The 25,820-nt window shown below is 47.4% G+C and overlaps 1 protein-coding gene across 3 annotated transcripts in view; it reads left to right on the forward strand.

The window, feature by feature from the left end:
* The window catches only part of syt9b (synaptotagmin IXb), a 155,525-nt gene that overhangs the window by 39,679 nt on the left and 90,026 nt on the right, over positions 1 to 25,820 (forward strand). For all 3 annotated transcript variants that reach the window (XR_005461911.1, XM_038807899.1, XM_038807897.1), the window contains exons 2-3: positions 1,808 to 2,159; positions 5,634 to 6,177. Coding sequence is in view for 2 of the 3 variants with exons in the window: in XM_038807899.1 (XP_038663827.1) it covers positions 1,808 to 2,159; positions 5,634 to 6,177 (896 nt within the window). In the remaining variant the exon portion in view is untranslated. The remainder of the gene's footprint in view (positions 1 to 1,807; positions 2,160 to 5,633; positions 6,178 to 25,820) is intronic.

Here is a 25,820-nt window from a genome sequence, read left to right on the forward strand (position 1 = left end):
CTCGCTGAAGAGTGCAAGTCCCTCCTTCAGCCTATTCACACGCAATGAAGCAGGAAATGGCTGTGGGGCAGCCTGATCAGTGGCAATGTGTTCTGTGTTGACTCTTTGGATAGCTGGGTAGGAAATCCCACCAGCCTAAAAATCCTGGATCTAATGTATTTGAGTTGTAACCTGCTTCAGTTTTATTAATGCATCTGAAATCGAGTTTATCACCAAAAATAAGCAAAAATAACTGTTGAGTTCACCACCTGTGAATAATCCAATTTTTAAGTAACTGAAAATGATTTTATAAAGGTACACAGAACCATTTAGTAGCTATAGCGTACAGCAGACACTGTAACTTAGGAACTTAATTAGTGTACAATATTTTCAAGCTTTTGGATGGTGTGCATTGATGTCCTTCAATCTAAAAGGAAAAGATTAATTTAAAGAGGCCCCTCAAAACTCCAAAGAGATTAGCGACAGCTCATCATCACCATTAATTCAATCAGGTGGGGCCAGTTTTGTTGTTGCACCCACTTTTGACTTCTGGCATGATTATTTATTTAACTCATGCAAAAGGTCCCAGAAGCTCAAATTGCAGTATCTGTAATCTGCATTAGAAATTCTACGACCTTCAGTGACAATTTTGACCAATTTCAGGGAACAAAATATAACTGAGTGGAGACTTCAAGCAGTAGACTTGAAAATCAAACACTTACAGGCTGATGGGGAAAAGAGTTGGGTTGTTGGGAATATTTGGGACAGCTCATTCAATGAGCTGGCCCAGGAACAATGGGCTAAAAAAACAACCTTCTCAGATTTTAAACCCAGATTTTAACCAGGGAAGTAACTGGATAATCCACCTAAATACTGTAGCTACAAGAGCAGGTCTTGTAGACTGGGAATTCTGCAGTGAGTAACTCACCTCCTGACTCCCAAACACCATCTACGAGGTACAGATCAGGAGTGTGTAGAATACTCTCCGCTTGCCTAGTTGGGTGTAGCTCCAAAAATATTCTTGAAGCTTGACACAATCCAGGACATAGTGGCCTGCTTGATCGGCATCTACCACCTTAAACATTCAGTCCCTCCACCACCAGCGCATAGTGGCAGCAGTGTACACCATATGAAAAAATGCATTGTAGAACCTTCCAAACGCACAACCTCTACTACCTATGAGAACAAAGGCAGCAGATGCCTTTGAAAACCACCATCTGTAAGTTCCCCTCCATGTCGGCACGGTGGCACAGTGGTTAGCACTGCTCCCTCACAGCTCCAGGAACACAGGTTCAATTCCGGCCTCGGGTAACTGCCTGTGATTGCACTTTCTTCCCGTGTCTGCGTGGGTTTCCTCTGGGTACTCCGGTTTCCTCCCAAAATCCAAAGATGTGCAGGATTGGCCATGCTAAATTGCCCCTTCGTGTCCAAAAGATTAGGTGGGCTTACTAGGATAGGGTGGGCTTAAAAGGGTGCTCTTTCCAAGGACCAGTGCAGATTCAATGGGCTGAATGGCCTCCTTCTGCACTGTAAATTCTATGATTCTATGTCACTCACTATCCTGACTTTGATCTACATCACCTTTCCTTCACCATTACTGGGTCAAAAACCTTGAACTCCCTTACTAACAGCACATAGTATATCCCTTCACCACCATGAATGGCAATAGTTCAAGAAGGTTCTCAGCATCACCTTCTCAAGAGCAATTAGAGGAGGGCAATGAATGCTGGCCAGGCCAGTGATGTTAACATCTCGTAAATAAATTAAAATCTGTCCAGGTTCCAATGAAAAGATGGTTCTATTCATGAGGTGCTCCTTGTTTTCTCAGATATTTCTATTAGTCTATTGTCGCTGGTGGTTACTGCCTGTGGCCTGGCACTTTTTGGAGTCTCTCTGTTCGTTTCCTGGAAGTTATGCTGGATCCCGTGGCGGGAACGCAGTGAATCATCCAACAACAAGGAGAGCCAACAGGACCAGCAGCACTACACGGATAACGAGACCGATGGGCATGATTATAGTGAGGACTATATGACTGAACCTGCCTCCTACCCAGAGTCAGCGATGAAGATCAGCCACACTTCCCCAGATATTCCTGTGGATGTCCAATCCAGGAACAAGGAGAACTGCGCTCATAATATGCGGATGCATCGGCAAGTCACAGAACCCACGTCATCGTCCAGGTCAGTGTTTTGTGTGGTCCCTGAGAGCTATGTGTAAATTAAGACTCGTGTACTGACTGGATTCCACGATTGTTGAAGCCCGTTTATTTGTAATTCAGAAACGAGGGTTTCAGTTAGTTCAGCTAACTCCTTCAGCATTCCCCTGGAGTCTCTGCATATCCCTGCAAGAACAATCCAGGAGGACTGTCTATAGCAGGCAATAAAACATTGAATTTTTGAAATATTTTCTTTGATTACTTTTAATTATAAAAATATTGGACATGGGAGTGGGTAGAAAATAGACTCTGGTTCAATCAAGGACCATTGGATTGATCAATTAAGGGCTTGTTCCCTTTTTGATTGGTTCCATAGGGATGGTCATATCGAGCAGTCAATGCGGAGAGGATTGGGGTCCGGCGGGGTGGGGGCGCAGTTGGAAGCTAGAAATTATGTAATGTAATCACCAGGGAAATGGTTCCAATCCAAAGGTAGGGTTTAAGGACATAGAGTTAACAAAACAGCTTTCAGTTCAATTGCTGGAGCATTGCAATCCCAGTCTAATGTTTGTGAGTTCAGGCAACAGAGGAACTTGGCAATCACATTTTTCTATTGACCTTGTCTTGACAATTCCCTGGCAAAGGTTTATACATTATGTTCCATGGGCGGTGTCATCAGTCCTGGCTGAGGTGAGGAAACCGGCATGTAGCTCTGTAGCTGCACTGCCTTGTTTCCTCGCCAGATTTTAGTACACTCTGTGCAAAACAATCTTGAGGTGTGGTTTACGCTGTCACTCTGGTGGAGTGGGGCCTAACAGAGCCAGCAACGCCAGCTCCACAAAGATCGGGCACCATGCTTAAAGGGTGCATCGATCCATGATTAATTTAAATCCCCCCATCCCTCCCATGGACACAGGACCCTCCCCCCCTCACAAGCATCAAAGCAACCTCTTCCCCCACCAAGGAGGCACTGGGGCAACAATCCCCACATAAGCATCCCCCCCCCCCCCCCACAAGCATCAGGGCAGTCCCAACTACACATAAGGGGATTCCCCCACCTCCCAATGGGGCTTCCCAGGTCCTGCCCTTGGCACTGCCAGGTTGGGAACAGTGCCAAGGCACTGTCCGGGCATGTCCCTCTCCCCCAGTGGGCTATACTTCTCTTTGCGCCCCGGTGCGTTGCCTCAACTGCTTCAAGTTTTAAAAGTCTGTTGTAAACCTCCCCAACGTGTTGTCACATAAACGAGGTACGACTATTCAATGAGAGGAGAACATATTGCGGGGAAGCCCTATAGTGATATTTAACGTTATTTAAATTCATTTAAGTGGGCAGGAACCTCATTACATCACAGGCGAGGGGCATGGTAAATCAGGAAACAGATCTAGCCAGCATGATTCCATTTTTGCTGATGGCTAATGCATGCTCAAAAATGCCCCCCCCCCCCCCCCCCCCCCCCCCCCGGGCCACCTGCCACCCATCCCTCCATGTGTAGAGGAGACTAAATGGTGATGCATTGGTAGTTGATAATAATAATCTTTATTATTGCCACAAGTGGGCTTACATTAACACTGCAGTGAAGTTATTGTGAAAATTATCCCTATCTCAGACTATCTGCTAACTTGTACAAAGTCCTGTTCATACCTGTGAATATGGATCTATGTTGGCTCTCTGTTCAGCAATGCCTTCATTTTAAAATTCTCATAATTTTTCTCACTTTCACTCTAAACTCCTCCTACTCCATAAACCTTTGAGATACCTGCACTCCTCTTGTTTTTACCTCAGCCTTCCCTCTTTGCTTTCTTCCATCATTACCTTCCTCACCCGTTTTTCAGATCCCCCTCAAAACGTACCTTTTACATCCGCCTTAACATCTCCATCCCTGGCTCCGAATCAAAATTTGTCTTCTGTTCAGTCATGTGAAGCGTCTGTGGGTGTTTGGCAATGTTAAACGTGCCACATAAAAGCAAATTGTTGTTATTCAATGACAATTACACAGTAGGATCTTCTCAAGAGTAATTGGGACTGAGCAATAAGTAAAGGGTGGCATGGTAGCACAGTGGTCAGCACAGCTGCCTCACAGCACCAGGGACCCGGGTTCATATCCAGCCTTGGGTCACTCTGTGCGGAGTGTGCCCGTTCTCCCGTGTCTGCGTGGGTTTCCTCCGGGTGCTCCAGTTTTCTCCCATAAGTCCCAAAAGACATGCTTGTTAGGTGAATTGGGCATTCTGAATTCTCCCTCTGTGTACCTGAACAGGTGCCAGAGTGTGGCGACTCGGAGATTTCCACAGTAACTTCATTGCAATTTTAGTGTAAGCCTACTTGTGACAATAATAAAGATGGATGGATTTGTTTATTGTCACATGTACCAAGGTACAGTTAAAAGTATTTTTCTGAGAGCATCTCAAACAGATCATTTTGTATATGAAAATAAAATAAAATAAAAAGAAAATACATAATAGGGAAACACAAGGTACACAATGTAAATACATAGACATAAATACATAAATACATAGACAGTGGCATCGGGTGAAGCATACAGGGGTGTAGCCTTAATAAGGTCAGTCCATAAGAGGGTTGTTTAGGAGTCTGGTAACAGCATTATTATTTCTCCAGATGCTCCGGTTTCCTCCCACAATCCAAAGATATGCAGGTTAGGTAGATTGGTCATGTTAAATTGTCCCTTATTGTCAAGGGATATGTGGGTTAAGTGGGGTTACGGGATTGCAGGGAAAGGGCGGGAGCCTAGTTAGGGTGCTCTTTCAGAGGGTCAGCAGAACCCGATGGGCTGAATGGCCTCCTTCTACTCTATAGGGATTCGATAATAAATGCTAGCTTCAGCAGAGGTGCTCACATTCCGCGAATAAATGAAAAACAGGTTTTAACGCGGAGCATTGGTTGGTTGGCAGGAATGCGGAAAGACAATTGGGAGAAACCAGTGAAATTAAGGAAGTTATAGTTGTAATGATCAGAAGAAATTGTGTGTAGAAAAGAGATAAGAAACCTCAGTGCTGTCCTGAGGAGTAGTGCAGTTTTCTCGGATGTGCTGCTCTTTGGGAGAGAAGTTCATCCCAAAGCCACTTCTTCCTGTCTTGGAGAATGTGAAGGATTACAAGACAACATTTTAATAAAAACAGGGTTCTCCTATCATCCTGGGTGGCAGTCTAGTCCCCCATCAACATGGTTGACTCTTGACCGGCCTCTGAAGTGGTAAAGCTCTTTCAAAGAGCTGGCACATGCACAGTGGATCGAATGGTCATCCATGCTGTAAGATTCCATCCAACAGACTCAATGAAGCAAACATTTCTGGTCGGGGATGGAAATAATGCGAAATCAAAAATGATTTAATGGTCAGAAGAGCAAAAAATGTATTCAGTATTTTGTTCGATTGCTGTGAGGTTGGTGGGCTGAATGACCTCCTTCTGTGCCGTTATGACTCTATGACTATGACATTACATGTTTCACATCCTTTCACTAAATAATAATGACCTTTGGTTGCAGGCACAATTCCATTAGAAGACAGTTAAATCTTTCCAACCCGGACTTTGACATCCAACAGTACCAGAGGCAAGAAAAGCCAATGGACATTGGGCGGATTAAACCTGAATTGTACAAACAGAGGTCAGTGGATACTGATGATGGACGGAGGAACAACCGTACATGTGGCAAACTTAACTTTGTGCTGAAGTATGACTGCGACTTGGAGCAGCTGATTGTCAAAATCCACAAGGCTGTGAACCTGCCGGCCAAGGACTTTTCAGGAACATCTGACCCTTACGTGAAGATATACTTGCTGCCAGACCGTAAAACCAAACACCAGACTAAAGTCCACCGCAAAACCCTCAACCCTGTCTTCGACGAAGCCTTCCTCTTTTCTGTGCCCTACAATGAGCTGGCCAATCGGAAGCTTCACTTCAGCGTCTACGACTTTGACAGGTTTTCCCGCCACGACGTGATTGGCCAAGTGGCCGTTGACAATTTCCTCGACTTGTCTGAATTTCCCCGCGAGACAATGCTCTGGAAGGATATTCAACATGTCACTTCGGTAAGTGTATCCTGCCTCCTCAGTTTGCTGCTGAAACACAATTACCGAATACACAAGTTACGCTTTTTTTAACACAAGGGTTTTGTATTAATTAATTCAGGGGGTGTGGATGTCAATGGCAAGACCAATATTTACTGTCCATTGCTAATCCCAAATGCGCTGAATTTCCGTCTGTGTTCGAAGGAGCTTTGCAGTGAGCAAATGGCCATTGGAGGAAATCCGATTTTCCTCCACACTCTCGACACTGCACCATTTTCCTCTGGACTTTTTATAGGTTGGGAATGCCTTGCCTGCAAAACACACACCTACCCCCACTGAGGTCGCATTTCTGATTCTAAATGGAACATAAAAATTGTATTTCCTCTCATACCATTTCCATTTAATAGTGTGGGCTTTCAGACGCCCATTAAAAGCATGCAGCGGTTGAAATTTTGTGGAGAAAATTACAAGCCTTCGAATGAGTCAGGGGCATTCTGAAAGGCAGGTGTGAAATGTTCCCACACCTTCAAACGCCACAAATAGGTATGTATTGTGATGCAGATGTACTTTATGCAGTGATTCTTTTTAGGAATCTGCCTTTTAAAGATAGGAAACCCTCATTACAGTACCATTCCAATGGAGTGGACACCATAATACAATGAAAATGTTGTAAAATGGTCTGTCCGCTTGCACTGCCATATTTTGAACTATGCTCTGGCTGATTTAAAAAAAAACTTCTGACAGTTGAATAAAATCTAAGCATCTGCTTCTTGGATTTCGATTTTGTTTATTGTCACGTGTGCCGAGATACAGCGAAAAGTATTTTTCTGTGAGCAGCTCAACAAATCATTAAGTACATCATAAGAAAATACATAATCGGGCAACACAAGGTACACAAAGTAACACTGGCATCAGGTGAAGCATACAGGGGTGTAGTGTTAATGAAGTCAGTCCATAAGAGGGTCATTTAGGAATCTGGTAACAGCGAGTAAGCCGCTGTTTTTGAGTCAGTTCATGTTTTTTCAACCTTTTGTATCTCCTGCCCGATGGAAGAAGTTGGAAGAGTGAGTAAGCCGGGTGGGAGGGGGTCTTTGATTATGCTGCCCACTTTCCCCAGCCAGCGGGAGGTGTATGTGGAGTCAATGGATGGGAGGCAGGTTTGTGTGATGGACTGGGCTGTGTTCACAACTCTCTGAAGTTTCTTGCGTTATTGGGCCGGGCAGTTGCCATACCAGGCTGTGATGCAGCCAGATAGGATGCTTTCTATCGTGCATCTGTAAAAGTTGGTAAGAGTTAATGTGGACATGCCGAATTTCCTTAGTTTCCTGAGGAAGTATAGGTGCTGTTGTACTTTCTTGGTGGTAGCGTCAATGTGGGTGGACCAGGACAGATTTTGGGAGGTGTGTACTCATAGGAATTTGAAGCTGCTAACCATCTCCACCTTGGCCCCGTTGATGCTGACAGGGGTGTGTACAGTACTTAGCTTCCTGAAGTCAATGACCAGCTCTTTAGTTTTGAGGCATAGATTATTGTCGCTGCACCACTCCACTCGGTTCTCTATCTCCCTCCTGTATTCTGACTCGTCGTTATTCTGGATCCGGCCCCCTATGGTCGTATCGTCAGCAACCCTGGAGATGGAGTTTGAACTGTCTGTTAATTGATGGGCACTCGGCTTTGAAATTGGAATGGACAGCTCTCTTTCCATCTCAGTGAGTAACTCTATTGTTTGTATAGCTGTGGTCATTATGAATACTTAGCTGAACTTTATATGCTAATATAGGTTTCAAGCACAGTCGATGTTTAATTCATGTGGGAATAAATGCAGTTTTAAGAGGCTGTAATATCAGATTGTGGCTTTGATGAGGTTTCTGGTTTGTTGACACAAGCTAATAGGATTAAAAGTATGATGAGGTTTTTTTCCACATAGAAGAAAACATTTTTTCTCAAAATCAATGATCGTGTGTTTGATGGAGGTTGTTATTTAATGGTGAAAGCATTATCCCCCCTAAAGAATGTAAGGCATTTTCTGTTGATACTGTATGAAATCTGAGGACTGTACATAGTGGTTACTGGGTGAGTGGCTATGGAGGATACAGGGGGTTCATTGGCAGTGCATGGGGCGATGGGGGTGGTGTGTGAGGTTTAGGGGGCCTTTAACCAATTAGAAGCTAAGATCCTGGGGAAAGATCCATATCAGTCAGGAATGCAGTCTGTGAGCTGCAAAATGGTCTCGCTTGCAAACCTGCTCCGAAGAGAAAAAATCCAGCCTCTTAACTAAGTGGTGTGCTGGACCATTTCAAGGGGCATCCAAGAGGCAAACGCATTGCTGTGGTTTTCAAATCCCATGTAAGTCAGGCAAGGAAAGGTTGGCAGATTTCCTTCCCCGAAGGTGATTAATGAACCAGATGTTTTTTTTAATGACAATCTTGTAATTTCAGGATCACCATCACTGACATTAGTTTTTTATTCCAGGTTCTTAATTAATATAATTTAAATTCCTCCAGGGCCAGGGGTGAGATTTGAACTTGAGGGGAGAGTTTTTCCAGGCGCTGACCCTGTTTAAAACTGTGAAAGGTTTTGATCGAGTGGCTACCGAGCGAATGTTTCCTCTCGCAAGGGGGAGCAAAATTAGATACCATTGATATAAGATAGTCATCTAGAAATCCTATAGGGAATTCAGACGCAATTGGGGAACAGAATTTTATCGGTGGTGCATCATTCACAATAGCCGAACTGGATGTGAGCAGCACTTCCTCACTCTTGCTTTTCACTGTTTCCCACGTGATTGCAATTAAAATGTAAAGTGCTAATGGTGTACACAGCAGACAAGTGAAATTTAGTGATGTGGGGTGGGGAGTTTGACAGTGGTAAAATCTGCCATCAGCTGACAATGCTACAGCTATGTGGTGGATTTACAAAGCAGTCTGCAACATGGCAAGAACTTTCCTGCCCAACTTCATTGCCATTAACGTAAGACTTCTTGAGAGCACAAATGTGTCATGATTATTGTTTTAAATTTAAATTTCCTTTTCAACTCTGTAATGTTTCATTGCTTTGACTTTATTCATGTGTGCATCATTATTATTTATTGAGCCTAGCTTAGTCAAAGAGATAAATGTATTGTCATGCCTCAAAGTTGACATGCATTGATGGTTGGAGGGGAGTTTGGGACATTTCCTTTATTGTGGAAGAAACAATGTGTGTTTTTTGTTCACTCTTTATTGAATGTTCCTGTTGATATCTGGTGTTGTATTCGCCACTCTGTGGGACATGACTGTACTTGCAGGTTCAGCTGGCTCTCTCTCTCTTTGTATTGCAAAGGGCATTGTGTAAGATCACTCTCAGTGAGGATAATTGAAGCCCTGTAAAGACCCTGCCAGCTAACACCTTGAGAGGGACCCACATTTGGACAGTACGGACCCTGCGCTTTAGACCCCTAATTTTCTAACCTTGACTGACTGTTCCCAACAACACCCCTCCCACCTTCACACCCAGGGTAAGAGGATCTTCCCATTTCACCCCTTCATGGGCACACCCTCCTGTCCTCCCTTGGACTTCTGTTCCACTTCATGCACCCCAACCTTTCAACCCTGCACCCCTTCCACCCTCCTACCCCACTACCACTGACTCACCTTACCAGTCTAGAGCCCCTACTCTCCTGCTTCCCTCCCTTGTGTCACAGAGTTCAACAACGAAAACCGCTAATCTAAGGCATAGCTGCACAAAGCTGACTGGTGCACATCACCTTTAAAATGAACATGAATCGGGTGCCATGAGGTTCTCGTGTGCCGCTGACTGTATCTTGAAGGTAGGACTTTAAAAAAATATTTTATGACAATGAGTATTCATACAAATGTATTACATGTGGGAACCCACTACAGGACGGTATGAGAGTCAACACACCGTAAACATGCTGCTGACTTAATCTCTGCAACTCAACACACCACAGGAGTTTAACGGTTTGCGACCCACCTACTTTGACAACCCCAAATGCCAAGTTTCTCACTCTGTCTGGCTCCATAAAGTTTCCCCTCCCCCCTTCTTCATCAAAAAGTATTCAGAATGTGAACTCATCACCACTCAACTATAATACATATATATTTAAGGAGAAGCTAGACAAACACATGAGAGAGAAGGAAATAACGTCACAATGTTAAACTTAGATGACAAAAGGTGGACGGGGGCTCAATTGGAGCACAACACCTGCGTGGAGTGATTGTGCAAATGGCCTGTTTCTATGCCACATATCCATTATAATCCTTTCTACTCTGTTGTTGTGAATATATAGTTCATGCGTTTTCAACTTAAATATTTATTTTTGGAAATTAAAGTTTAACTAGAAAATTGGATGAATGCAATGAAAACAAGCCCATGTTGCCTTCAGAGTTAACAGCTAGAAAGAGAAAGTAACTGAAATGCTGGGCTTTAGAGATTGCCAGAATATCTCAATAAATGGTAGTTAAAAAGGTGACCCATGATTGGTTAATCAAGTCAGAAGAAAAGAGCAGTTAGGCTCACTTAACTAAATAACTGGAGAGATAGGGCAGAAATTCTCCATTTTTGAGACTAAAGGTGGGATTCTCCGCTTGCCAACACCAAAATCGCATTCAGCGATCGGGCGGAGCATCCCTTTCCAAAGGGATTCGTCACCGAAAGGCCCTCCCCTGATACTCCACCCCCATGGGCCAACTTCCTGACGGCGCGAATCACTTGTGCCCTCAGTTTTCGTCAGCCTCACGTGGCGGCAGCAGACTGTGTCCAGTGCCGCCACAGTTCAGGGGGAGCCATTCCGCTGGCTGGGGGGGGCGCGGGGTCTTCGATGGGGGCTGGGGGGATAGGTGGCGAGGGGGGTTATAAAAGCGCACTATCCGGCAGGCTGGGACCACGCGCGGCCGGGCCATGTTGTATGGCGCGACCGCTGTAGGTCGTCGCCCTGACCAAGCGCGGCCATGGACCCAGCAATTCTCCGGCCGTTTCTGTAGGGAACGCCGGGGGGGGGGGCGGGGTTTACGTGGTGCGGCTGCGAGCCCCCACTGGGTGGAGCATTGGTGCGGAGGCGGTGCCGACTTTTTCATTGTAAGACTAGACACTTCCTCCAGACATAGTCTTAAAATCGGATGATCCATCCTTAAGTTTGGTGGCAGGCGACACTGGAAGCGCCTTTCCCACTGGCCAGGATGGCGGGATACCACGCCAGATTCTGTGCTGGGAACATCATTAGTTATGCACAGACAAGTTCCTCTCCGAGTCACCTGACATGCCACCAGCTAGGTCGTCTGCCTGACCTCAGCTGACAGGTTGGAAGGTCCCGGCATCATTATTTAAAGACTAGTCCAGCACACTCATATCATTGTCTCCAGCCCACCTGGTTCCACCAGACTGCGCAGGATGTCAGCATCCCACAGAGAAAAGGCTGGACTGATTTTTGTGGTGGTGGCTGCAGGGGTCCCACAACACAGTGCTGTCCAGATACGTACTGGTGTAGCACCAAGAGGAAGGAGATCCCCATATTCCTCAACCCCAGGTGCAGATCCAAGTCAGTGAGACAGGAGGGTCCATGGGTCCAGCAGCCCTGTGCTGTCCAGGAACACTAGCTTGGCATGCAAATGGAGGGCAGGAACTGTCTGCCACGGTGAACAGCACATCAGGAGCTGTGCAGCACTATGGCAGAAAAGCTTTTTTGCACACACCTCGAAGCCTCTTGTGAACTGAGGGTCACCTTGTCCATACCACTCTTTCGCAATCAAGCTTTGGACCTAGGTAATTTTACGTTGACATGACACAAGATTGAAAGGCCTAATCTGATGCTGGCGGGCAGCTGTTTGAATGAGTATTCACGATGTTATAACATGTATGCTTACCACTGGCTGGGGACTAATGTCAATCCCACAATCCTTTGGGAGTATGAGCTTCCCCAATGAGTGGGGTGGAGAAATCATTAGCAGATTCCCTGCATAAATAAAGCTGGCCAGTTTGGAACTGGCTAGAGGAGAGTGAGCAGCAAGGGAGTTGCTGCTGCTGTTGAATATATATATGTTATGGTAAATAAATGTTATTTCTTTCTATCCTTCAACTCGTGCTGGATTCTTCGTGGCCCTCACAAAACATGAGATGCATTTGAATGCAAATGGCATTCACGTCACCAGCCAACGGGGAGACTGACCCACCATTAACACACCACTGGGAGAACTGCAACGTGATTTTACATCGGTGGGTTTCTGACTTTTTGGCTCCCGTTGGATTTTCAGCATCCTGCCCCCCCACCAAACCCGCCTTGGGCAGGATGGGAGAATTATGCCCATGATGTTTGCACTCCTTGCAGTGTTGGCAATCTGGCAAGGTGAGATAGAGCTCAATTAATTCAAAAGCATTTCAACGGTTGTCAAACCTATTTACTTCAGCCAATCAAACAAAGAATTCTAAATGAGGAATCATTCGCCTAAGGTCATTTTGGGGACATAATAATCTTTATTATTGTCACAAGTACATAGGTACACAGAGCATATAGTGCAGAGGAAGGCCATTCGGCCCATCGAGTCTGTACCAACCCATTTAAGCCCTCACTTACACCCTGTCCCCGTAACGTGATAACCCCTGCTAACATTTTTGGTCACTAAGGGCAATTTATCATGGCCAATCCACTTAACCTGCACGTCTTTGGACTGTGGGAGAAAGCCGGAGCACCGGAGGAAACCCACACAGACACGGGGAGAATGTGCAGACTCCAGACAGACAGTGACCCAGCGGGAAATCGAACCTCGGACCCTGGCGCTGTGAAGTCACAGTGCTATACACTTGCGCTACCGTGCTGCCCCGGAAGTAGGCTTACATTAACACTGCAATGAAGTTATTGTAAAAAGCCCCTAGTCGCCACATTCTGGCGCCTGTTCGGGTACACTGAGGGAGAATTCAGAATGTCCAATTCATCTAACCAGCACTTCTTTCGAGACTCGTGGGAGGAAACCGGGGCACCCAGAGGAAACCCACAGGGAGAACGTACAGGCTCCGCAAAGACAGTGTCGCAGGCAGGAATCGAACCGGGGACCCTGGCGCTGTGAAGCAACGGTGCTAACCACTGTGCTACCATGACACCCAGGCGCATACTAGATCACTATGGAAATATATTGAGCTTAGGAAAGTTCTCTGGTTTCAATTTATCTTGGTATTTTTGCTGAGAGAGTTGCTTGCAGTTTGGACATCGTGGTTAGTAGCTCTTTGGAGAAGATAGCTAAGGTAGATGACAGTTAGATAGACCTGCACCGCAAGTGGATTAAACAAAGCTAACTTCATCATTGAGTGTGTGGAATGTGGATGAGGCTTAATCGCAGTTGAATCTTATGCGGGAACAGAAGCTTAAAGATTGCCTAGATTGAAGCTAATGGGAGAACCTAATATGAACCTTAAGAGTGTTTTATTGCAAAAGAAAATAATCAGCTGACTTAATTTAGAAGTGTTGGAAAGTAACCAGAACAAGGGATTTGGGCATCCACAATCGAGAGCCGGTAAACAAAAGTTTTACCTCAAAAGATATTTGGAACTAAGGAGAATTCCTCAGCGAATTGTGACATACTTAAGGGTTGGCCTTCCAGAAATAACTTTGATTGATATGTCTCACAAGAGAATTCTTGGAGGAATAATAAGTAAACCTGAGTGCATAACATATGCGGATATTAATCATATTAAATTAATTGCAGTTATTTTATTAACTTTATTTATCGACAACAAAGTTTGTATTTTGTTTTGCTGCACAAAGCACATGGAAGAAGTCCTGGATTGAGCGCCCAACCTATTCCAGATGTAGGGAACAGGTTTTCATGAAAACGAAATGAAATGAAATCGCTTATTGTCACAAGTAGGCTTCAAATGAAGTTACTGTGAAAAGCCCTTAGTCGCCACATTCCGGCGCCTGTTCGGGGAGGCTGGTACAGGAGGCAGGAACTCAGCCCATCAGAACCAGGAGCCATGGAAAGGGTGAAATTAGTTTGAATTTATTTATGGAGATCAATTATATGTGCTTAACATCTATGCCCATGCTGTGCAGCTAGAGCTTAGTCATAGTCATAGAATTTACAGTGCAGAAGGAGGCCATTCGGCCCATCGAGTCTGCACCGGCTCTTGGAAAGAGCACCCTACCCTAGGTCAACACCTCCACCTTATCCCCATAACCCAGTAACCCCACCCAACACTAAGGGCAATTTTGGACACTAAGGGCAATTTATCATGGCCAATCCACCTAACCTGCACATCTTTGGACTGTGGAAAGAAACCGGATCACCCGGAGGAAACCCACGCACACATGGGGAGAACGTGCAGACTCCGCACAGACAGTGACCCAAGCCGGGAATTGAACCTGGGACCCTGGAGCTGTGAAGCAATTGTGCTAATCACTATGCTACTGTGCTGCCCGAGCTTCTTAACCTTTCTATCTCTGCTGTTACATCTTGGTGCATCCGCAGATCCACAGTGGATGTGGAAGCAGCCTGCTGAATGCCATGCCTGTTGTTTGTGATGACTTTGATGGAGGACTGAGACCTGGAGGGCCCCCAACATGTTTACAGAGTCCTGCTGCGTGGCAGTGCCACCTTCCTCAACCTGTGGAGCTCGAGCTGAAATGGCCACAGAAAGAGGAGATTTGGAGTCATCTGAATGGATGGTCCAAGGTTGTGCACCAGCTGATCCTCCTCAATGTGGGTGCCAGAGGACCACTGGCTTCTTCCTTGAGATAGAGAGCAGCTTGAGTGAGGTCGAGAAGCCCCACTGTCCTCTAGCGTTGCCACGCACGGACCCAGCAAGCGCCTGCACCATGGAATGCACGTCCTGTGGCAATGCAGGACAACCGTCTTGCACCAAGGTCTCCACAGCAGCTGCCTCCTTAGTTGTGTTGGAGTGTCAGCACAATTACATATGACGGACGGACTCCTCCACACAGCCTTTCAATCTGACGAGTGTACCAGGCATCCCTTCCTTATTTTCCTGAGTCTGCCTTCGGAGCTTCAGCAACTGAGGCTTGACCGAGTCCACAGGCTCGTCATCTGACTGGGACTGAGTAAATTCAGGGCCTCCAGCAATGCTCCGAGTGCCGATACGTCGCCACCCGCTGTGGATGTGAAAGTGTGATGTGCTCACCAGATTGTGATCCCGAGGCTGCTCTAAAACTAAAACTAGGTCATACCGAGGTATGTGGCACTATGCTGGTGGACGGTGTGGGTAAGCGCTGCGGTAGGTCTTCAGTGTTGGGGTCTGTGAATTCCTCGTCTGCATTGCTCTTAGGGCTGGAGTTGAGAACCTCCTGGTGGATTCCCTGGGCTGCTTCCCAGGTGTGCCTGACTGAGAAACAGGATTCATGACTCACAGCATTGTTGTCTAACTAATGTTGCAGTGCTGAATCCGCACTTGACCTATCACTACCAACCTCACCATCAGCAAAGGATTGGCCAAGGTCCTCCCTGGCCATCTGAATAGCCCTGTACTCAAAGTCCATGAGGACCTTCAGCTCTGGAATCCCTCTGCCTGTCTGTGATCTCGCCATCTTGTTGAGAGTCAACTTTTCTTGAATGAAGATAGGTGTAGAGAGTATAGCTGGACAGGTGCCAGGGAATATGATAAGGATGCTTTGCGGATGGTGAGTAGGACCACGGATCTCTTGGCAGCCATCACTTCCAAGCGACCTACAAAATGTGGCGCATGTGCACTGGGGCGCCTTTAAATGAGGCACCCCGAAGATTGCTGTACTGAGGTGATGGTGGCAAGGATGAATCAGAGGCTGCCCCACCAGCGATACGGTGTGGGACGCATGGATGAAAATTTCTGACACTAAGTGCCACACTATATGGCGGGAAAAGCTGCCATTGCCATTGGTGGGCCCAACACTACTTTTCTGCCCTTCAGCAGCCTTTGCTGACTTCCAGGAAAATCTCGCCCTATTACTAGGGGGTTGGAGTGGTTTTGATTTTAGATTGAAGATGTGGTAGGTTGAACATTTTCTTGCATGTTCTGGTAGTTTATCTCCATACCTGGGATAATTTGCTGGAGGTCAGGTGCAGAATTACAATGAGGAAAATGAAAAATAACACAACCTTGTTTGAAGCCCAGTCTTCACTGAGATAGAGTTTGTCGTGGTTTTGTTGGTGAAGACCATGGCTAGCACCTCATTATGGAGGATCCAGAGGATGGTGACAAATTTCTGAGGGTGGCCAAATTGCCAAGAGACAAGTGGCAGAATGGATTGACTGTTAGCTTCAAGACAGAAAGCAGGCACTGGAAGCAAAGAGTAGTAAATTAAGAGACAGAAGATGTGAAGTGGTGTCCCACAAGGATCACTGCTGTTCGCAATCTGCATTAACTATTTGGGTTTTTAATTCAAAGACATGTTTCTAAATTTGTGGATGACACTAAATTGTGGGGTATGGAATATGAGTCCATCTGAGGAGGATTTCAATATTAATAAACCTGTAAAATGGGCAAATATTTGGCAAAAAATATTCAACAGTGACACAAGTGAGGTAATACGTTTTGATAGGAAAAATAAGGAGGTCACTTATTACTTGGAAGTTGTGTGTTTAGGTGGGTCTCAGGGTACAAATACACCAATCACCACAGGTTTGCAAGGCCATGAAAAACACAAACCAAGGGCTAGATTTTATTTGCAGAGTGATAGAATTGAAAAGTAGAGAAATTAAGGTAAATCTGCATTGAATCTTGATAAAACTACATTTAGAGTACTCCATGCAGCTCCTGTTGCTATATTATCAAAAGGATAATGTCTGAAGGTGATTCACAAGGATGATAGAGTAATGCATGGGTATTTTAAAAATTTGTTCATGGGACGTAGGTGTCGCTGGCTGGGCCAGCATTTGTTGCCCATCCCTAATTGCCTTTGAAGGGGCAGTTAAGAGTCAACCACGTTGCTGTGGATCTGGAGTCACATGTAGGCCAGACCAGGTAAGGATTACAGATTTCCTTCCACAGTAGTGAACCAAGTGGGTTCTCCCGACAATCATTCGAGGGGCGGAATTCTCCAACCCCCCGCTGAGTCGGTGAATCACGCCACGGCGCCGGCCGGTGTGGCCGTCGTGGTGCCGATCGGGGTATGTGCCGACTCTCCGGCATGGGCCGGCGGGCCAATTCTCTGGGCCGGATGGGATGAGTGGCCGTCAACAAAAAGCTGAGTCCCGCTGGCGCCATTCTAACCTGCTCTGAGCTGGTGGGACCTCGGCGTTGAAGGGTCCGCGTGCGGTCTGTGGGCGGGGAGGGGGGGTCCGACCCTGGGGGGGGGCCTCCGTAGTGGCCTGGCCCGCGATCAGGGCCCACTGAATGGTGGGTCGGCCTTTCTGCCCTCCAGCCTCCTTTCCTCCGTGCTGGCTCCTGTAGCCCTGCGCCATTTGGCGGCGGGGCCGCCGTGGGGAAGAAGGCCATTGCGCATGCGCTAGTTGGCGCCGGCTCAACTGCGCATACGCAGACCCCACGGCGCTGGGTTCAAGCCGCGATTAGCAGCTGGGGCGGCGGAGGCCGCTCCAGTGCCATCCTAGCCCCTGTGGCTGCAGAATGAGGTCCTGGAACGGGCGCAACGCCGGAGTAAAACACTCCCGTTTTTACTCCGGCGTTGGCACTTAGCCTCCCGTTGGGAGAATCCCTCTCGATGTCTATTGAAAACAAATTTTACCATCTGCAGACGGAGGATTTGAACCTGTGTTCCCAGAGTAATGCTCTGGTTTACTGATCTAGTGACAGTACCACTATACCACCATCTCCTGATACATGTCAAGAAAGGATTATCATGGTGAGTCTCTTTGAAGATGGAAGGCTGAGGGTTAACATAAAAGAGGTCTTTAAAATTATGAAAGGTTGTGATAGAGTGGGCACAGAGAGACTGCTTTTGAGAGGAAAGAGCAAAACTAGAGATCATCAGTAGATCATCAGTATAAGATAGTCACCGAATAATCCAACTGGGAATTCAGAAGAAATTTAGCCAGAGTGGTGAGAATATGGAACTCACTACCAAGGGAATGGTTAAAGCAAGTAGTCTAGCTACATTTAAACGGACGTTAGACGCACATAAAAGATAAAAGGGAATAGAGGCTAGTGGTGATGGATTTAGATGAGGCAAGATGGGAGGAGGCTCAAGCCAGGATGAACTGGGTGGGCCGTAAATCCTATGCATTTCCCTTCTCCATGTAAATCCCTGAGAAAGGCAAAGAAAAAGAGAGGAAAAATATCCAGTGCCAGTTAGGAAAAGAAAGAACCTCTGGGGATTTCCTCTACAATACCCTCAGGTAATGGAAAGCAGTCCAGTAGATCACATCATTGGCCTTCTGTATGATGTGATCACTGTCCCCAAGAATGAAAGAAATAGGAGCAGGAGTAGACCATGTGGCCTGTCATCCCTGCTCTGCCATTTGTTACTAGATTGTGGTATGGGGAGCACACGGCCCACTCTACAGGTGTGGTACAGCAGAAATGGAAAAGTATTTTTTAAAGCAGAACAATGTTTTTTCTATGAACTCAATTAACCTTTTCAAAACATACAGTGAACATCTTAGCAACCATTAATTCAAAAACAACCCCCAAAGAATACAACACTAAGTAAACCTTTAAGCTTTCCTTTTTAACATCCATACGACTTAAAAACAAAACCTTTATCAGAAGCACATCAGGTTAAAGTCATTACTGTTATTAGTTTTAAATCACCAGGAGCGATTTACAGTCTTTAGATTACAGAGAGAGATTCATACACCTTTTGGCTGTGACTGCAGCTAACCAGCTCTGAAAATGGAATTAAAACACACCCTGAAGCCTACTCAAAAAACGAAAGTAAAAAGCTGACGCAGCCCAGCTCCACCCACTCTCTGACATCACTGCAGTAGTAAACACCCATTTCTTAAAGGTACTCTCACATGACACATTCAATGTGATCATGACTGATCTTGGGTATTAACTCTACTTTCTAGTCTGTTCTCCATATCCCTTGATTCCGTGGGAGACCAAAAATCTGTCCATCCCAGATATAAATGTAATTCACTGATGGAGGAACCAGAGCCCTCTGGGGCAGAGAATTCCAAAGATTAACAGCCCTTTGAGTAAAACAATATTCCCTCTTCTCAGTCCTAAATGATCAGGCCATTATTCTGAGATTGAGCCCATGCGTGTTGATTCCTTGACCAGCAGAAACAGTGGGCGGGATTCTCCAATAATGGGGCTAAGTGTTGACGCCATCGTAAATGCCGGAGCATTTTATGACAGCATCATCTGGCCCCGAGGAGCAGCGACCCTGCACAGCACAGGGGGTCAGCATGGCACTGGAGCACTTCACGGGCAGTGAGGGTCCGTGCATGCGGTGGGTTGCCTTCTCCATGCCGGCCCAGGGGCAACATGGCAGAGCTCTGCAGGGGCCCGGCGCGGAGGAACATAGGGCCCCCCAGGATTAGCCTGCCTGCTGACCAGTAGACCCCGATTGCAGACCTGGCCACCGTGGAGGCCCCACGGAGTCGGATCACCCCTCCCTCACACCAGGGCGGAGCCCCTGGCCAGAACGGCGAGGTCATGCCACACGCGAGCGACGCCGGCGGGACTCAGCCAAACCCGACAGAGATTCAGCCTGACGAGCACGGAGAATCGCCGGGGGGTGGGGGGGGGGGGCGCGTTGAGTGACCCGTGACCGGCGACGTGCCGACCACACTGGCGCCATCGGGAACTCGGCCGGTCTGTGTCGGATCATCGGGGGGGGGGGGGGGGGGGGGGGGGCAGGCCTCAGGCAATGGTCTGACGCCGTCGCAACGTGGCGTGGCGTGGTACACCGCTTTGGAGGGGTGGAGCATCGCAAAAGATCTGCCGCCCCCAATTATGTCGGGAATTTGGATTCTCCGGCAATTCGCCAAATGCGATTTCGGCATTGGTGACCGAAGAATCCAGCCCATCATTTTTAAAATATGGAGACCAAAACCGCACGGTACTCCAGGGGCTGGATTCTCCGCAGCCCACGGTTTTGGTGCGGAGAATCCAATTTCACGGCGAAATCGGGCCTGGCGCAGGTCTGCCGATTCTCAGGGACCTGAGAATTGGCGTGATCACAGAGTATGCCGCGCGGCTTGGGGCCCATTGACAGAGGCCAGCCCAGTGATCCTCCGCACCTGACCGGCCGAGTTTACGATGGTGTGCAACTAATCTGGTATTGCAGATCGGGATGCTGGCGTGGCGGCTGCGGTCTAAGTTTTCAATCTGCCTCTGTGGTCCGAGACTGCCATGGAGCTCGGCACGGCTGCTGGAGGCCGCCGATTTGCACGTGCACGAACTCAAAACCGGAAGTGTGGGGGCCTATATCTGCTGCAAAAGCTGCATGAATTACTCTGGGACCCTGCTAGACTCCTGCAGTGCATTGAATCAGATGATCTTTCTTGCAGGAATCTCCAGAGTAAAACTCCAGCGTTTTTACGCCGGCGTGGGGATATAGTCCTATTTTGGGAGAATCCAGTCCCAGATCTCCCAGTCCTTATTGGAGGCAATGCAGAGATTCTTCACAGCAGCCCACCAGCAGCACTGTTCAAAGAGGGAGGAATGGCGCAGTGGATATAAATAAAAGCAACTGCTGGATAATCTGAAATAAAAACAGGGAATGGTGGAAAACCGCAGCAGGTCTGGTAGCATCTGTGGAGAGAGAAACAGGTTTAGTGCTTTGAGTCCATATGATTCTTCATCACAGACTCATCATCTTCAGCTGTGAAGAGGAGCCATACGGACTCGAAACGTTGGGAGGGATTTTTCCACCCTTCCCGTGGCAGAATCTTCAAGTCCAGTGATGTGACCATCAATTCACAAGACACGTGATTGGAAGTGAACAGTGGTTTTAATAGTCTTACAACAGAGCCTGCCTGCGACGAGATGAACTGAGAGCAGGCTTACGACTGCAGAGCTTTATACTTCTGGTTAGTGGGAGGAGCCATGGGCGGAGCCAAGGGTGGAGCCCAGTACAAACTCCTCATCTCCCCCTATGGGCAGAGCCGTGCAACGGCTCGTATACAGAGCCCACGAGGACACAATACATGTAATACAACACAGTGTGAATTACTAGGTATACAATTCACCACATCCAGCCAAAGCCGAGCCCCTGCTGCAGGTTCCCTGGCAGTGGGATAGGCCAGTCATGCTAAATGCCAGACTTGGTGGGACTGGAAGTTTCCGCCAGTTGCAAATAGCAAGCCGCCTCCGCTGCGGGAAAATCCACCACGGGGGATGGGGATGGTACTATTTCTCTCTCTACGAATACTGTCAGACTTGCTGAGTGTTTCCGGCATCTTCTGCTTTTATTTCACACCCAGTCAATGAAAGAAAGGCATTCAAAAGTACAGAAAAATCTAAGAAAATTACGCTATTTGAATAGGTGAATAAAGGATTATTTGTGAAGAGGTTTTATTTTTTGCAATTACTACATCTTCCTGTTTGCCTTCAATTTTTTTTAAATATTCTTGTCTCTCAACTGCCTTCTGAAATGGCCTATCAAAACATTACTCTCCATTTCCTCAAGGAAACTGGCCGGGCAACAGGAGGATAACTGCCAATCACAGCAGCAGCAACCTCAACCCGGGAATGGGTTAAAGAAAAGTACGTAATTTATCCAATGTGCCCACACTGATGTCTGAGGCTCACCAATCAGGCACTCATGCTACCTTCTTCCAGAGAAGTGTTAACCTGTTTAAAAATAAACAGCACTTAAAAATAGCACCTTCAGCTTCCGCCTGTTAACTTCATGTCAGATGTTCAGACCTTGCAGTTGTCAGCATTGAAACATGTGAAAATGACAAGAAGATCCCACCAGTACAGTCCTGACCCATTTTTCAGACTCTTACATATATCACCTGGTTATATGTAGCTCAATTGCTGGCTTTCACCCACTGTCTGTGAGAAGATTCTGCAGTGTTTGCGAGGTTGCTATTGCAGAAGATTGCTTCATTTAAAAGAACAAAGGCTTTCAATCAATGGGCCATTGTGGAAATGATGCATTTCCTGTAAACAGCCCAAGTATTGCGATTTCATACAGTGAGTGTATAAATTCTGAAAAATCATCAACCATTTAGCTTATATACATGTGACAAAGAGCAGTTTCCATCCTGAGATTCTGTAGCTAAAATGAGTGCCATTTTATGAGTGGTAAGGTTGGCAATTCTGTTGCTTCTTGAGCAGAAGATGGTGGGTTCAAACCATTCACAGGATGCTGCAATGCGAGAGATGCCAGCCTGGGCAGAGACATTTATGTCAACGCTATCTCCCTGTCACGGTAGTTCAGTAGATGGCGAAAATCATGTCACAAGAATTTGACATTTTCCTACATAACAACAATGGCAACTTCAGTTTAGAAGTAGTTCATTGATTGTGGTGTTGACAACTGAAACCAGCAATGTTCAGCTCTAAAAAGGCAGATCTAACTCTGATAATTTCAGATAGCATGGTTCGGCTGACACTCCCAGTACAGTCATGAGGGAGTGCTTCGCTGTCAGAGGTGCCATCTTTCAGAGGAGATTTTGGGCACGATCCAACGGCCACGCTGCGCCGAAAAAGCAGCTCGCCACAGCGCAGCGTGGTCGCTGAAAGCCGTGAGACCCTGCTCCCGGGATCTATCTGGCTCGCGCACCTCGCAAGATTCAACACAATCACGCGAGACACTGCAATGTGAATCCCGCGCACAATGGGCGGGATCATTTTTTAACAAATCTGCATATTAGAGCAAGGCAGTAAGCCTCACTCTACTGTGCAGATTCCCGAGGCTCTGGGATTCAACCCCTTTGCCTTGGGTGAGCGGCGTTCAGCACTGGTCCCCACAAACGGGGACCAGACAGAACGGCACTCATGGGGGTCTCCAAGGGGATTGGAAGCCCCCAACTGCATACCCTTTGGGCAGGGTGGTGCCCTGGCAGTGCCAGCCTGGCAGTGCCACCAGGGTGCAAGGTTGGCACTTCCTAGGTGCCAAGCTGGCATTTTTTTGTATGCAGGTGATCGGGCTGGGGTTGCCCATTGTGTGTGTTGCAGAAAGTGGGAGGGTGGAGGGGTGCTGGGGACGGTCCCATATTGCATATGGGCTGGTGGAACCTCGGAGCTTGTTTTGGAGGTTTTGGCAATCGGTATGCCATTTAAAAATAGCCTCCCAATCTCTCGCAACTATGGGGAGTTCTGGAGAGTAGAACTCCCCACTGTACAAAATGGGGCTATGTGCGGCCTCGGCAGCGCGTTCCCCCTTCAGGCCCCTTATTCAATGCGAGTTGGAGCCAAGTGTTTCTCGGCACTATGTGTGCCAGGAAGCAAGTGGCTAAATGTGCTGACTAGGGGACTTTGTTCCCCTTTGGGAGAATCGCGCCCTTTAACATCTCGCAGCAATGGTAAAGGATCACATGGCACTCTTTGAGGATGAGCAGGAGAGTTCTGGGCCTCAGTAATTATTCTTCAATCACATTGTGGTGGTATGGCTAGGAGACCTTGCAGCACCTTAAGAGGTGTGCTACTATTGGGGCAGAGGACTCGCTGCCCATTGGCTCTGGCTGGTCATGTGCCTCTCTGCCAATTGGCTGACGAGAGGCTGGTGGCTCCTCTCACGGGGAGGGGTATAAGTACCATCGCACCTGGCAGTCGGCCATTCTGTGTAAGTCGACTGCAGGGTTAACATCTAGCTCATTAAAGCCAAAGTTTTGGACTCACTCTACAGCTCGTGTCTGAATTGATGGTATATCACACATCAATAATATCGATGATCTGTTCGTTTATCTAAAGCTGCATTTCCTTCATTACAACACGGATGACAGTCCAAAAGAAGTATTTAATTTGCTGTGAACTGCTTTGCGATATCCTCTGGTCGAAAAAGATGCTATATAAATACAAGTCTGGCTCTCTTGTTGTGACAGCCCTATTTCAGTTGGAATATTTACTGTGCAATATCATTAACAGTGAAGGCTAAAATCTCTTATTTCTTACATTTAATTCATTCCCAGTATTTCTTTAATTTGCAAAGTAGCAAAAGAATGTCATTTTAAAACAGCATGGATAGCACCACCCCGCATCAATGTTGCTGGTTCTGCTAGGTTTCTAGCTCCCCGGAGTCATGGGGAATGGAAGTGAGTCCAGCTGTGAGCTCAGCACACCTGTCTCTGAATAATCATTTTCCTTTTGAAAACGGGGTCAACCTGCCTGAAGGGGTAGCTGCAACTTTCTGAGCTACATTTGAACAAACACAAGATTGTTTGGCGCACTAGCAACTCTGAGGATGCTCAATGTCCTCTCTTGCAGTAGCCTCCTCCAACCTTCCAGTCCTCTGAGATCTCTGTCCTATTCCAATCCTGGCCTCCTGTGCATCCCAGATTTCTGTCGTCGCACCAGTGGCAGTCATGCCTTCACGTGCCTCTGCCCTAAATTCTGGGGCACCCTTCCTAAATCTCTCCGCTTCTCTGTCTCTCCCTCCTCCTTCAAGATGCTCCTTGAAACCCACCAGTTTGATCAAGCTTTTGGTCATCTGCTTTAATATTTTCTAAAGTGGCGCAGTGTCACATTTTGTTCGACATTAATCACTCTTGGGAAGTGCCATGAAAAGATTTACTGTGTTAAAGGCACTATAAAAATGCAAGTTGTTTTTTTGAAGTATGGTTGTGGTTGTTTCATGCAAAAGGAATAGGGGGCGGGATTCTCCGTTGGCCAACCCCGGAATCGGGAAACACGATTGGGCGGAGAATAGATTCCAACGGCAGAATCATGGCGGGCGCCAATTTGAGACCAAATTGCAGTTCTCTGTCACCTCGACAACGGTGTCAATACATTCCGGGATGCAAGTACAGTAAACACTGTTTGCATGCCATTAGCGGGTCTGACCCGGTATTCTCGGGGGCCTCCGCGATTCTCCTCCTCCGATGGGCCGAGTTCCCATCGACGCGGTTGGTCATGGCTGATGAGGGAGAGAGAGGAGGAGGTAAGACACAGAGAGGTGCGTCTGTGGGCTGCGGGGCCAGACACTGGCTGGGCTGGCTGGGTTTGGGGTTCCCTGCCAGGGCCGGGGAAGGGGGAGTGATGGGGGAACAGGCCCGGTGGCTGGGGTGACTCCCTATGGGACTGGGGCGGTGTCCAGTCCATCACCCCCATTACAGCGGCCTGCAAGGCAGCCACCTTGCTGTATACCCCACTGACCACACACCTTGTCCCCTAGTTCTGAACAGTGGCACAAGCTATATAGGTTCCCCCACTGCTGCACCCCAACCTCCGCCATACCCCCCACCACCCTGTCACCACCTGCCGGCAGCCCATCCAGGGCAACACCAATGGTAGCCCCTAAGGGGGCACTGGATGGGGATGGCGGAGCATACCCCTGGCAAGGGCAGTTCCAGCCGACAGTCCTCCTGGCATCAGGGACAGGTGCCAGGACCAGAAACCCCCATGGTGCCAGCCATCGATGGAGCGAGAGGTGCGGGGATGGGGATCGGAATATGTGGTGACAGATCCCGCAGTGCCAACCACGGTCACCATGTAGCCCAGTGGACCTGGTTAGGCACGGGAGGTATGCATCATGCTAACATGTCAGCTTTCACCCCCTGCAGACAATGGATATTGGAATTCAACCAGCAATGGTGGCCTTATTCCTAGTCGCCGCAGCCCTGGGGGATGCCCTGCGACTGTACGAGCTGGAGCTGCTCGAGGTGGAG

Source organism: Scyliorhinus canicula, chromosome 9, assembly GCF_902713615.1.
Source record: "Scyliorhinus canicula chromosome 9, sScyCan1.1, whole genome shotgun sequence".
Taxonomy (NCBI): domain Eukaryota; kingdom Metazoa; phylum Chordata; class Chondrichthyes; order Carcharhiniformes; family Scyliorhinidae; genus Scyliorhinus; species Scyliorhinus canicula.